Source organism: Oncorhynchus nerka, linkage group LG22 (genome assembly GCF_034236695.1).
Source record: "Oncorhynchus nerka isolate Pitt River linkage group LG22, Oner_Uvic_2.0, whole genome shotgun sequence".
Taxonomy (NCBI): domain Eukaryota; kingdom Metazoa; phylum Chordata; class Actinopteri; order Salmoniformes; family Salmonidae; genus Oncorhynchus; species Oncorhynchus nerka.
In genome coordinates this window covers 81,644,957-81,659,517 of record NC_088417.1, presented here as the reverse complement: position 1 = coordinate 81,659,517, position 14,561 = coordinate 81,644,957, and the positions used below count along the sequence as shown (strand labels likewise).

Genomic DNA, 14,561 nt, shown 5'->3' with positions numbered 1-14,561 from the left:
GATTGGTCAAGTGGTTGGTTGATCGGCTGTTCGTCGACCAAGATTTTTTAGTCGAGCAATCGCAAATTATATATATATATAAGTACCAGCCAAAAGTTTGGACACCAACTCATTCCAGACTTACTGTGGGAACAGTTAAGTTGTTATAATGCTCAAGTCATAAACATACCTTGCTCTGCATCATCCGGATCTCCTCACTCAGGTGACAGTTGATCTTGAGCAGCTGCTGTATCTTGGCCTCGGAGGCTGTGAGGGCGCTCTTCACCTCCATGAACTCCTGTACTGTGATGGGTCCATCAGACAGGTCAGACGACTCCGAGCTCTGAAGCATGGGGAAGCAGGATGGAACGGAGAGTTGAATGGCTAAGCCGATCCAATGTGAATGGTAATGAAAAACTATATTAAAAAACTACAAATATGGTGATACCTTGGTCCTGTCATCTTTCCCATTCTTCCCAGAGGCGGGTTCCCGCTCTGGATCTTCATCTGACGCCACACTGTCATAATCTGGTTGGTCTTCATTATCCTGGTTATCACTCCCATGACGGCTGCCGATTCCCTTCAGGATGAGCTCTATGTCCTCTGAGGAGAGAGAGCAACAGTCAGGTGAGTGGACCACGCAACAACCATGCCCTAGTGGGTACAGTAATGAGCTTTGTTCTAATCAGGTGCTGGATCAAATCAGAAATAGCCCATTTGAATAAATGTAGCTTCAGATTACTGTACTATACCTCTGGGACTTTCACAGGAGTTCCCCCGTTGCCGACGTTTGGCATCAGTTAAAATATCAATGACGAGTGTTGAAAATTCATGTGCATTGAACCTTGCTAGCTTCTGTCTGCCCTGCAAAACAAATGACAACAAGACAATATTATGAAGCAGCAGTGCTGAAAGTGTAGGCTCTTCAATCAAATGCATAACATTTACCTAAAGGCTTGGGAAAGAGACCAACCAAATTTTATATAATGTTGAAAGACATTTTTAGGTGACTTGCCTGGTTCCTGGTGGATGAGTATTCAGGGTTGACAGGGAGGAAAGGCACCAAAGTTGTATCTGTTACCAGAGTGCTGTGGTTCTGAGTCACGAGCCACACTGATACAGCAAAGACAGAACAGAAATAAAAATAATTTGTTTTGTTAAAAATCACACTAATAATCTATTAAAACACCTAATGATACCTTTATCAAACACTACAAACATGTCAAATGTCAGTTCAACCTGCATCAGTTTCTCTTCTGTCCACTTCATCATAAACGTCCATGGCAAGCTCTTCAAACTGATGGTTAGTGAGCTGAAATCACAAGCCACAGTAAAATCGCATCACTGGTATGTCGAAAAGGACCATAATAAAACCATGTTTGGAAAAAATATATACGGTCACTCACAGACTGGAGTTTTTTTTTTGCAGCTTTTGCAAATTCTGACAAATCCAGACTGCTGTAGACATAAAAATAAAATATATACAGTGACTAACTACATTTTGTTAGGTTACAGCTTTATTCTAAAATTAAATAGTGTTTTCCCCTCATCAATCTACACACAATATCCCATAATGACAAAGCAAAAACAGGTTTTTAGAAATGGCTAATTTATATATAACAAATAAGAAATCACAATTACATACACCCCCAGTCAAAGGTTTGGACACACCTCATTCAACATTCTTTCTTTCTTTTTACTAAAATAAATATATTTCATATTTTACATTCTTCAAAGTAGCCACACTTTGCCTTGATGACAGCTTTGCACACTCTTGGCATTCTCTCAACCAGCTTCATGAGGTAGTCATCTGGAATGCTTAAAGGAGTTACCACAGATGCTGAGCACTTTTCCATCACTCTCATTCTTGGTTAAATAGCCCTTACACGGCCTGGAGGTGTGTTGGGTCATTGCCCTCTTGAAAAACAAATGATAGTCCCACTAAATGCAAACCTGATGGGATGGCGTATCACTGCAGAATGCGGTGGTAGCCATGCTGGTTAAGTGTGCCTTGATTTCTAAATAAATCACAGACAGGGTCATCAGCAATGCACCCCCAAACCACCTCCTCCATGCTTCACGGTGGGAACCACACATGCGGAGATCATTCGTTCCCCTACTCTGCATCTCACAAAGACACAGCGGTTGGAACCAAAAATCTAAAATTTGGACTCATCAGACCAAAGGATGTCCATTGCTCCTGCTTATTGGCCCAAGCAAGTCTCTTCTTATTATTGGTGTCATTTAGTAGTGGTTTCTTTGACCATGAAGGCCTGATTCATGCAGTCTCCTCTGAACAGTTGATGTTGAGATGAGTCTGTTACTTGAACTCTGGTTTTATTTGGGCTGCAATCTGAGGTGCAGTTAATTGCCCATTTCTGAGGCTGGTAACTCTAATGAACTTATCCTCTGCAGCAGAGGTAACTCTGGGTCTTCCTTTTCTTTGGAGGTCCTCGTGAGAACCAGTTTCATCATAGCGCTCGATGGTTTTTGTGACTGCACTTGAAGGTACTTTCAAAGTTCTTGAAATATTCCGGAGTGACTTGACCTTCATGTCTTAAAGTAATGATGGACTGTAGTTTCTCTGCTTATATGAGCTGTTCTTGCCATAATATGGACTTTTTATTTTATTTTTTACCAAATAGGGCTATCTGCTGTATACCACCCCTACCTTGTCACAACACAACTGATTGGCTCAAATACATTGAGGAAAGACATTCCGCAAATTAACAAGGTACATATGTTCATTGAAATGCATTCCAGGTAGTACCTCATGAAGCTGGTTGAGATAATGCCAAGAGTGTGCAAAACTGTTTAGGCAAAGGGTGACTCCTTTGAAGAATCTCAAATATATTTGGATTTGTTTAACACCTTTTGGTTACTACACGTGTTATTTCATAGTTATGTTTTCACTATTATTCTACAAATGTAGAAAATAATAAAAAGAAAAGAAAAACCCTGGAATGAGTAGGTGTCCAAACTTTTGACTGGTACTTTTGACACACACACACACACACACACACTAGGGAGTCAAGCCCAGCCAATCAGAATGTGTTTTTCCCCACCAAAGGGTTTTTATTACAGAAAGAGATGCACCCCTCCCCCCTCAGACAATCCCGCAGGTGAAGGTGGTCCTGGGCAGGCATGGTTACACGCATTCTGCGGTTGTGAGGCCAGTTGGATATCAGTTTATATAGTTCATTCAAGACATAACTATAGACAACAGTTGACATACTTACAAATTTCTTTTCCATCAAGATATGGCAGGAAAGAGATAAACAAGGATGGTTTGATAAATGCATTATGTTTTAACTTCAGTTACTAAACCATAGGATGGATACACACAGCTGGCTTATCAGGACATTGAGAAGAGGTTTTTGTAAAATGCCACTGAACCACCAACATGTCTCAACAACATTCCATTCCCATTCTCCATAAACATGCCATCATGTTGGGCTCAGTTCTTACCTGTCAGCCATTTGTGGGATTATGAAGTGTTGTCCATTCCTATGATCTAGTAGACAAACAGTCAGATTAAAACAACGGATATTTACATTAAGAATTTAGCACAGAGCCCCCAACAACAGGCTTTGATTATTTGAATCAGCTGTGTAGTGCTAGGGCAAAAAACAAAACGTGCACCCAGGGTGTGCCCCAGGACCGAGTTTGGGAAACCCTGATTACTCTTATCCAGAGTGACTTACTGGAGGAATTACGGTTAAGTGCCTTGCTCAAGGGGAAAAGATCAGATTGTTTTCACCTAGTTAACTCAGGAATTCAAACCAGCGCCCATTTGGTTACTGGCCCAACACTCTTAACCGCTAGGCTACCTTGCCCCTGTCAATGAGTCTTCTCCACTCTTACCTGGCCTTCTCCCACAGAGGTAAAATGCCAGGCGGTCTGTGAGTTCATACTGGATCTCTACCAGTCTGTCTGCCAGCTCCTGGTGGCCTGATTGTCTGATTGGAACATGAATAAAAGGTCATGAGTCTTTTCCACATCAATATAAGTGACGGTGAGGTCAATGTATGTTTACTGTAAATGCCAACCATAGCACTGTATTTTTAGACCTCTTTACAATAAAACCCAAAGGTGGTGAAGTTTCAGTTTATTCAGGATCTGTAATAATTTACATCATTCTTCTAATAAATGTAAGTACTAGGCAGCCTCATAAACCGTTTCTGGGAAAGAGTTGTCACACCATCAGCGGTAATGGATGGCTCAAGTGCAGTACAAAAGAGTATGAAGATTGCTTTACCTTGCGTAGTCAACAGGGGTCTTACCCCCTGTGTCTAGGGCACCAGGATCCGCCCCATACACAGCCAGCAGCTCTGCTTGTGACACCTGACATGCCTTAGCTGCTACATGCAGTGGACTGTTTCCTTTTTCCTGAAGGACAAACAGGACACACCAGCCCAATACAATGAGACACTGGACAGGCCACACCACCCCCAACACAATGAGACACTGGACAGGCCACACCACCCCCAACACAATGAGACACTGGACAGGCCACACCACCCCCAACACAATGAGACACTGGACAGGACACACCAGCCCAATACAATGAGACACTGGACAGACCACACCACCCCCAACACAATGAGACACTGGACAGGCCACACCACCCCCAACACAATGAGACACTGGACAGGCCACACCACCCCCAACACAATGAGACACTGGACAGGCCACGCCACCCCCAACACAATGATACACTGGACAGGCCACGCCACCTCAATACAATGAGACACTGGACAGGCCACGCCACCTCAATACAATGAGACACTGGACAGGCCACGCCACCCCCAACACAATGAGACACTGGACAGGCCACGCCACCCCCAACACAATGAGACACTGGACAGGCCACGCCACCTCAATACAATGAGACACTGGACAGGCCACGCCACCTCAATACAATGAGACACTGGACAGGCCACGCCACCTCAATACAATGAGACACTGGACATGTCACGCCACCTCAATACAATGAGACACTGGACAGGCCACGCCACCTCAATACAATGAGACACTGGACAGGCCACGCCACCCAAACACAATGAGACACTGGACAGGCCACCCCCCCATACAACTGCCAGCACCTGCCCGCCTGTCCAACATCACTACTCTGGACGGCTCGGACTTAGAATACGTGGACAACTACAAATACCTAGGTGTCTGGTTAGACTGTAAACTCTCCTTCCAGACCCACATCAAACATCTCCAATCCAACGTTAAATCTAGAATTGGCTTCCTATTTCACAACAAAGCATCCTTCACTCATGCTGCCAAACATACCCTTGTAAAACTGACCATCCTACCAATCCTCGACTTCGGCGATGTCATTTACAAAATAGCCTCCAATACCCTACTCAACAAATTGGATGCAGTCTATCACAGTGCCATCCGTTTTGTCACCAAAGCCCCATATACTACCCACCATTGCGACCTGTACGCTCTCGTTGGCTGGCCCTCGCTTCATACTCGTCGCCAAACCCACTGGCTCCATGTCATCTACAAGACCCTGCTAGGTAAAGTCCCCCCTTATCTCAGCTCGCTGGTCACCATAGCATCACCCACCTGTAGCACGCGCTCCAACAGGTATATCTCTCTGGTCACCCCCAAAACCAATTATTTATTTGGCCGCCTCTCCATCAAGTTCTCTGCTGCCAATGACAGGAACAAACTACAAAAATCTCTGAAACTGGAAACACTTATCTTCCTCACTAGCTTTAAGCACCAACTGTCAGAGCAGCTCACAGATTACTGCACCTGTACATAGCCCACCTATAATTTAGCCCAAACAACTCTTTCCCTACTGTATTTATTTATTTTGCTCCTTTGCACGCCATTATTTTTATTTCTACTTTGCACATTCTTCCACTGCAAATCTACCATTACAGTGTTTTACTTGGTATATTGTATTTACTTTGCCACCATGGCCTTTAAAAAAACTTTATCTCCCTTATCTCACCTCATTTGCTCACATCGTATATAGACTTGTTTCTACTGTATTATTTACTATGTTTGTTTTACTCCATGTGTAACTCTGTGTTGTGGTATGCGTCGAACTGCTTTGCTTTATCTTGACCAGGTCGCAATTGTAAATGAGAACTTGTTCTCAACTTGCCTACCTGGTTAAATAAAAGGCGAAACAAATAATAATAAGAACAATGAGACACTAGACAGGCCACGCCACCTCAATACAATGAGACACTGGACAGGCCACGTCACTTCAATACAATGAGACACTGGACACTGTGTGGGCACTGGTGCAATAGCGTGCAGGCTTTTATGTATTGATACATTTCAGGCAACTGAGTGGATTCCATGATGGCGCCGACAGAGATGGTCACCTCGCTTCGCGTTCTTAGGAAACTGCTGTATTTTTTTAATGTATTATTTCTTATTTCTTATTTGTCAACTTACCAACATTACGACCAGGAATACGACTTTCCCGAAGCGGATCCTCTATTTTGACCACCAGGACAATGGATCGGTTCCCAGTAGGCCACCCAAAACAACAGCGCCGCAGAAAGGGCAGACGGAGCGGTCTTCTGGTCCGACTCCGTAGACGGGCACATCGCTCACCGCTCCTGAGTATGCTACTCGCCAATGTCCAGTCTCTTGACAACAAGGTAGATGAAATTCGAGCAAGGGTTGCCTTCCAGAGACGTCAGAGATCATAACATTCTCTGTTTCATGGAAACATGGCTAACTCGGGAGTCGGTAAAGCCATCTGATTTCGTCAGGCATCGTGCCGACAGAAACAAACATCTCTCTGGTAAGAAGAAGGGCGGGGTGTATGCCTTATGATTAACGAGTCGTGGTGTGATCATAACATACAGGAAAAAGTCCTTTTGTTCACCTGAACTAGAATTCCTTAACAACCAAGTGCCGACCGCATTATCTACCAACATAATTTTCTTCGATTATAATCACAGCTGTGTCTATCCCCCCAAGCAGACACCTTGACGGCCCTGAAAGAACTACATTGGACTCTATATAAACTGGAAACCACATATCCTGAAGCTGCATTTAAAGTAGCTGGGGATTTTAACAAAGCTAATCTGAAAACAAGGCTCCCTAAATTTTTATCAGCATATCGAATGCGCAGCCGGGGCTGGCAGCATTCTGGATCATTGCTACTCTAACTTCCACGACGCATACAAAGCCCTCCCTCGCCCTCCTTTCGGCAAATCTGACCATGACTCCATTTCGTTGCTCCCAGCCTATAGACAAACTAAAACAGGAAACACCCGTGCTCAGGTCTCTTCAACGCTGGTCCGACCAATCGGATTCCACGCTTCAAGATTACTTCGATCACGTGGACTGGGATATGTTCCGGATAGCCTCAGACAACAACATTGATGTATACGCTGATTCGGTGAGCGAGTTTATTAACTTCTAATGGCTTGGGGGCGCTATTTTCACATCAGGAAGCTAAGATACGCATATTATTAGTAAATTTGGAAAGAAAACACTGAAGTTTCTAAAACTGTTTGAATGATGTCTGTGAGTATAACAAAGCTTATATGGCAGGCGATAACCTGAGAAAAATCCAACCAGGACGTGGGAAATCTGAGGTTTGTAGTTTTTAAAAAGTGATTGCCTATCCAATATACAGTGTAAATTTGGTCAATTTGCACATCCTAAGGCTTCCACTAGATTTCAACAGTCTTTAGAACCTTGTTTCAGGCTTCTACTGTGAAGGGGGAGCGAATAAGAGCTGTTTGAATCAGGGGTCTGGCTGAAAGCCTTGAGTTTAGTGACGCCCGCGGCCGTGAGCACGAGCTCTGTTCCTTTTCATTTCTAAAGATAAAAAGGAATTGTCCGGTTGAAACATAAAGATTTATGATAAAAACATCCTAAAGATTGATTACATACATCATTCGACATGTTTCTACTTTTTAACTTTTCGTCTAGACTTAGTGCTTGCGCATTTGGATTACTGGATTAAATGCGCGAACAAAAAGGAGGTATTTGGACATAAATTATGGACTTTATCAAACATTTATTGTGGAACTGGGATTCCTGGGAGTGCATTCTGATGAAGATCCTCAAAGGTAAGTGAATATTTATAATGCTATGTCTGACTTGTTGACTCCACAACATGGCGGGTATCTGTATTAGAGGTCGACTGATTATGATTTTTCAACGCCGATGACGATACCGATTATTGGAGGACCTAAAAAGGCGATACCGATTAATCGGACGATTTTTATTTTTAAATTTGTAAAATTGACAATTACAACAATAATTCCGGAGACACCTGAAACCCCACCTCTTTAAGGAATACCTAGGATAGGATAAAGTAATCCCTCTCACCCCCCTTAAAAGATTTAGATGCACTACTGTTCCACTGGATGTCATAAGGTGAATGCACCAATTTGTAAGTCGCTCTGGATAAGAGCGTCTGCTAAATGACTTAAATGTAAATGTAAATACTGAATGAACACTTATTTTAAAACTTAATATAATACATCAATAAATTCAATTTAGCCTCAAATAATGAAACACGTTCAATTTGGTTTAAATAATGCAAAAACAAAGTGTTGGAGAAGAGAGTAAAAGTGCAATATGTGCTATGTAAGAAAGTTAACGTTTAAGTTCCTTGCTCAGAACATGAGAACATATGAAAGCTGGTGGTTCCTTTTAACATGAGTCTTCAATATTCCCAGGTAAGAAGTTTTAGGTTGTAGTTTATTATAGGAATTATAGGACTATTTCTCTCTATACCATTTGTATTTAATTAACCTTTGACTATTGGATGTTCTTAAAGGCACTTTAATATTGCAAGTGTAACAGTATAGCTTCCGTCCCTCTCCTCGCTCCTCCCTGGGCTCGAACCAGGAACGCAACGACAACAGCAACCCTCGAAGCAGCGTTACCCATGCAGAGCAAGGGAAACAACCACAGGCTCAGAGAGAGTGACGTTTGAAACGCTATTAGCGCGCGCTAACTAGCTAGCCATTTCACTTCGGTTACACCAGCCTCATCTCGGGAGTTGATAGGCTTGAAGTCATAAACAGCGCAATGCTTGACGCACAACGAAGCGCTGCTGGCAAAACGCAAAGAAAGTGCTGTTTGAATAAATGTTTACATGCCTGCTTCTGCCTACCACCGCTCAGTCAGATACTTAGATACTTGCATGCTCAGTCAAATTATATGCAACGCAGGACACGCTAGATAATATCAATATCTAGTAATATCATCAACCATGTGTAGTTAACTAGTGATTATGATTGATTGTTTTTTATAAGATAAGTTTAATGCAACTAGCAACTTACCTTGGCTTACTGCATTCGCGTAACAGGCAGTCTCCTTGTGGAGTGCAACGAGAGAGAGGCAGGTCGTTAAAGCGTTGGACTAGTTAACTGTACGGTTGCAAGATTGGATCCACCGAGCTGACAAGGTGAAAATCTGTCGTTCTGCCCCTGAACGAGGCAGTTAACCCACCGTTCCTAGGACGTCAGTGAAAATAAGAATGTGTTCTTAACTGACTTGCCTAGTTAAATAAAGATTAAATAAAGGTGTACATTTTTTTATATAAAGAATCGGCAAAATCGGTGTCCAAAAATACTGATTTCCGATTGTTATGAAAACTTGAAATCGGCCCTAATTAAATCGGCCATTCCGATTAATCAGTCGACCTCTAATCTGTACGGTGGCTGAGCGCTGGAATTTTATCTCTTTCTGCTTTTTGTGACTCCTCTCTTTGGCTAGAAAATGGCTGTGTTTTTTTGTGACTAGGCGCTGACCTAACATAATCGCATGGTATATTTTCACCGTAAAGCCTTTTTGAAATTGGACACTGTGGTGGGATTAACAACAAGTTTCTTTAAAATGGTGTATAATACATGTATGTTTGAGGAATTTTAATTATGAGATTATTGTTGTTTGAATTTGGCACCCTGCCCTTTCACTGGCTGTTGTCAAATCAATCCCGTTAACGGGATTTCAGCCGTATGAAGTTAACAAGTGCATCAGTGATGTTGAACCCACGGTGAACATTAAAACCTTCCCCAACCAGAAACCGTGGATTGATGGCAGCATTCGCGCAAAACTCAAAGCGTGAACCACTGCTTTTAATCATGGCAATGCAACCGGAAACATGACCGAATACAGTAGCTATTCCCTCCGCAAGGCAATCAAACAAGCTAAGAGTCAGTATAGAGACAAATGTGAGTCGCAATTCAACGGCTCAGACACGAGACGTATGTGGCAGGGTAAACAGTCAATCACAGATTACAAAAAGAAAACCAGCCCCGTCGCGGACACCGACGTCTTGCTCCCAGATATATTAAACAACTTCTTTATTCGCTTTGAGGACAATACAGTGCCACGGACACGGCCCGCTACGAAAACATGTGGGCTCTCCTTCACCGCTCCTGCATGCGCAGACCACCTGGCTGGTGTGTTTATGGACATATTCAATCAATCCCTATCCCAGTCTGCTGTTCCCACATGCTTCAAGAGGGCCACCATTGTTCCTGTTCCCAAGAAAGCTATGGTAACGGAGCTAAACGGCTATCGCCCCGTAGCACTCACTTCCGTCATAATGAAGTGCTTTGAGAGACTAGTCAAGGATCATATCACCTCCACCCTACCTGACACCCTATACCCACTCCAATTTGCTTATCGCCCCAATAGGTCCACAGACGACACAATCACACTGTCCTAACCCATCTGGACAAGAGGAATACCTCTGTAAGAATGCTGTTCATCGATTACAGCTCAGCATTTAACACCATAGTACCCTCCAAACTTGTCATTAAGCTCGAGACCCTGGGTCTCGACCCCGCCCTGTGCAACTGGGTCCTGGACTTTGACAGGCCGCCCGCAGGTGGTGAGGGTGGGAAACAACATCTCCACCCCGCTGATCCTCAACATTGGGGCCCCACAAGGGTGCGTTCTCAGCCCTCTCTTGTACTCCGTGTTCACCCATGACTGCATGGCCATGCCCGCCTCCAACTAAATCATCAAGTTTGCAGACGACACTACAGTGATTATCAACAACGACAAGACAGCCTACAGGGCCCTCGGAGTGTGGTGTCAGGAAAATAACCTCACACTCAACGTCAACAAAACAAAGGAGATGATCTTGGACTTCAGGAAACAGCAGAGGGAGCACCCCCCTATCCACATCAATGGGACAGGAGTGGAGAAGGTGGAAAATGTTAAGTTCCTCGGCGTAAACATCACGGACAAACTGAAATGGTCCACCCACACAGACAGCGTGGTGAAGAAGGCGCAACAGCGCCTCTTCAACCTCAGGAGGCTGAAGAAATGTGGCTTGTCACCAAAAGCACTCACAAACTTTTACAGATGCACAATCGAGAGCATCCTGTCAGGCTGTATCACCGCCTGGTATGGCAACTGCTCCGCCCACAACCGTAAGGCTCTCCAAAGGGTAGTGAGGTCTGCACAACGCATCACCGGGGGCAAACTACCTGCCCTCCAGGACACCTACACCACCCGATGTCACAGGAAGGCCAAAAAGATCATCAAGAACAACAACCACCCGAGCCACTGCCGGTTCCCCCCGCTATCATCCAGAAGGCGAGGTCAGTACAGGTGCATCAAAGCTGGGACAGCTTCAATCTCAAAGTCATCAGACTGTTAAAAGGCCATCATTAACATGGAGTGGCTGCTGCCAACATACTAACTCAAATCTCTAGCCACTTTAATAATTAAAAATGGTATGTAATAAATGTATCACTATTCACTTTAAACAATGCCACTTAATATAATGTTTACATACCCTACATTACTCATCTCATAGGTATATACTGTACTCTATACCATCTACTGTATCTTGTCTATGCCGCACGGCCTTCGCTCATCCATATATTTGTATGCACATATTCTTATTCATTCCTTTACACTTGTGTGTATAAGGTAGTTGTTGTGAAATTGTTAGATTACTTGTTAGATATTACTGCACGGTCAGAACTAGAAGCACAAGTATTTCGCTACTCTCGCATTAACATCTGCTAACCATGTGTATGTGTCCAATAAAATTTGATTTGATTTACATACTTTTTTTTTTTTTTTTTTTACATACCGGGTGGAAGAAGTTGGCCTGGGCTCCCAAAGACAACAGTCTCAAGCACGTCTCCAGGTTCCCAGTCCGAACACTGGAGTGGAGTTGCTAGAGTGTAAGCCAAAGGAGGTTTGGTTAGCTAACAGATAATAAAAAACAATTGATAAATTGGTGAATTAATGAGCTCAATGGCAATGAAGCCTGCAATCCAGGGCATGGTCTGGCTGCAATCTCTCACCTTACTGAGGTCCTTTGTGGTGACACTGTCATCCTCTCGACAGGGCATTCGATGGACATACGCCAGCATCTGATATTTGGCCTTGATGAATTCAGTTTTATGGGGACTGTGAAGAGAACAGAAAATCACACTTACAAACAGACTGTCCAGGCAAACCTGACCCCAATGGCACTTTAATACAACATAGAGTCCAACAATGTGAGAGTGATAGATCATGGTGAGATGAGATACCCATATTTGTCATCACATTGGTTTAAAATTATATTGTTTAACCTTCAACTAAAAGTTTGAAATGTGCCCCACTCACTGGACTCTGTCCTGGGGGTTGGCCTTGCGTTTCCCACTAGTGATAGACGAGGGGTCCAGAAGGCTGTGCTCCCAGATGGAGTTGGCCCCATTGCTGTACAATTTCTGAACCATCTACAATACAACCAATTGGTAAGGGAAAACAACAATTGAAGAAGTTGACTGTTCTTGAGTGTCAGTATAGCTGCTTGTGTGAGGTGCTCACCTGTAGCTGGGAGGGTGGCCATGGTGTATGAGTCAGGTGTCGGACTTGGGAACTGTGTCGGCCCAGACCCCGGTGGACGCTGCAGCACTCATCACAGATCAGCACGCCCCTGTTCACTGAGGCCCAGCACGGGCCTGGGACACACACAACCTTTAGACTCTATATTACCACAAAGGCTCCGAGTCCACACAAACCATTTAGACTAAAAGAGAGTCACATCATTCTGCATGCATTCTTTTTCATGATTTCAGGCAGCTCCCTAACTACAAATGTCATAATTTTACTTTCACACAGCCACAAACGAGATATACCCCAACTAGTTTGCAAGCTAACGTTATAAAACGAAGACTATTGTAAAGTCTAGATGGCATAAACTAACTAGCAACAATAACAAAGTTAAGGGCTACCAGCTGCTAACTAGCAACAGACAGTTAAGGTTAGCGGACTTCCCCATTCTTCTTGGACATTGTCATACTAGCAGCTAGTTTAGCTTGCAAGCAAAGCTATTGCGTTGCTGGAACTACAAGCAATCAAACAGAATATGAATCCCTTTGAAAGTGAAAATCAAGCAAGCAAATATTAAAATTGCTTGCGTTACCATTACATACAACTGCTAACATAAACTAGCTATCATGCTACCTAAAATTCTAAGGCTAGCCAGCAATCGTTTAGCTTACCCTGGGAGCTACAATCAGCGCAGACCTCTCTGCTCCGCAGCCGCTTTGACATCCCTTTTTACTTTAGGTAGCAAAATAGTTGTTTGTATACAGAATGTCCTTTAAACACTCCGTTTCAGACAGACACTCATGAGACAGTTTACACTACTGTACAACGACGAGGTCAGAAAATGTGATGAGGAAAAATGCTAACAGTCTAACGTTAGCTTATTTAGCTTCTTCTTCTTTGAGGATTATTGACGGACCACACTCATAAGGTGTATTGCCGCCACCTACGGGATAGTAAAAAATACCCCAAAAAAACAAAATATATTTTGGATGAGCAAGTTCATACTAATTACCAAAAACAAAAACACCAACCAAATTCATGCTACTGTACTACCCTGAATTTCAAACCAAAACAAAAAACTGTACTCCTTCAGTCGATTTAAATGTCTATTCAGATCTCTACACAGGCTCAGGGACCTGGGAGGGGGGAACCTCTTCATTCAGTACTCCCTGTAACATTTTGTCTCTAAAGTCCTGGGGATCCAGACATTTATTTGCCGCCTTCACAATGATGTCTAGCTTCTTTGATTTGTTATTAGTTTGACTAGTGCAATTTGGCACTTGCGCTATAAACGCAACAAAGTCCACCTTCTTCACTATTAGTGTGTCGGGAACCTTCTCCTGCATGGCATTCACTGTAGACTGTGGGACATCCACTACCATCTCCTTTCTACTGACTCCTTCAGCTATTTTCACTGCCTACACATAGGAGACCTGCTGGATTGCCCTGAACCTAGCTACTGTGACCTCCATCCGTACAGGGCACTCCGAGATCTCAGGAACGTGATTCCCATCACAATTACAACATCATGCCTCATCTGACTCTTCAACTACAAAAAATGTATTGCTTTGACAAACACTTGCCACGTGTCCAAACTTTTTACAATTGCAAGACTGCACCGGCTTCTGTACATACGGTCTCACCGCATATCTCACATACCAAAGTTGTATATAAGTTAGGAGAACCACTTCATCAAACGACAGCAACATCGATAGGCTTAGCTCCTTCTTTCCATTTATCATTCGATTCAAGTGACATGGGTCTACCACTCCTGGCAT

The 14,561-nt window shown here is 43.5% G+C and overlaps 1 protein-coding gene across 3 annotated transcripts in view; it reads right to left on the bottom strand.

The window, feature by feature from the left end:
• Positions 1-13,693, bottom strand: part of LOC115105850 (ARF GTPase-activating protein GIT2-like) — a 37,820-nt gene extending 24,127 nt beyond the window's left edge. For all 3 annotated transcript variants that reach the window (XM_029628284.2, XM_029628287.2, XM_065007465.1), the window contains exons 1-14: positions 13,455-13,693; positions 12,778-12,911; positions 12,574-12,686; positions 12,267-12,372; positions 12,050-12,136; positions 4,238-4,368; positions 3,844-3,938; positions 3,448-3,493; positions 1,386-1,437; positions 1,219-1,291; positions 995-1,092; positions 732-843; positions 428-582; positions 170-322 (exon numbers count right to left, since the gene is read on the bottom strand). In XM_029628284.2, the coding sequence (XP_029484144.2) occupies positions 170-322; positions 428-582; positions 732-843; positions 995-1,092; positions 1,219-1,291; positions 1,386-1,437; positions 3,448-3,493; positions 3,844-3,938; positions 4,238-4,368; positions 12,050-12,136; positions 12,267-12,372; positions 12,574-12,686; positions 12,778-12,911; positions 13,455-13,506 (1,407 nt within the window). In that variant the 5' untranslated portion in view covers positions 13,507-13,693. The remainder of the gene's footprint in view (positions 1-169; positions 323-427; positions 583-731; positions 844-994; positions 1,093-1,218; positions 1,292-1,385; positions 1,438-3,447; positions 3,494-3,843; positions 3,939-4,237; positions 4,369-12,049; positions 12,137-12,266; positions 12,373-12,573; positions 12,687-12,777; positions 12,912-13,454) is intronic.
• Positions 13,694-14,561: the final 868 nt, after the last annotated feature.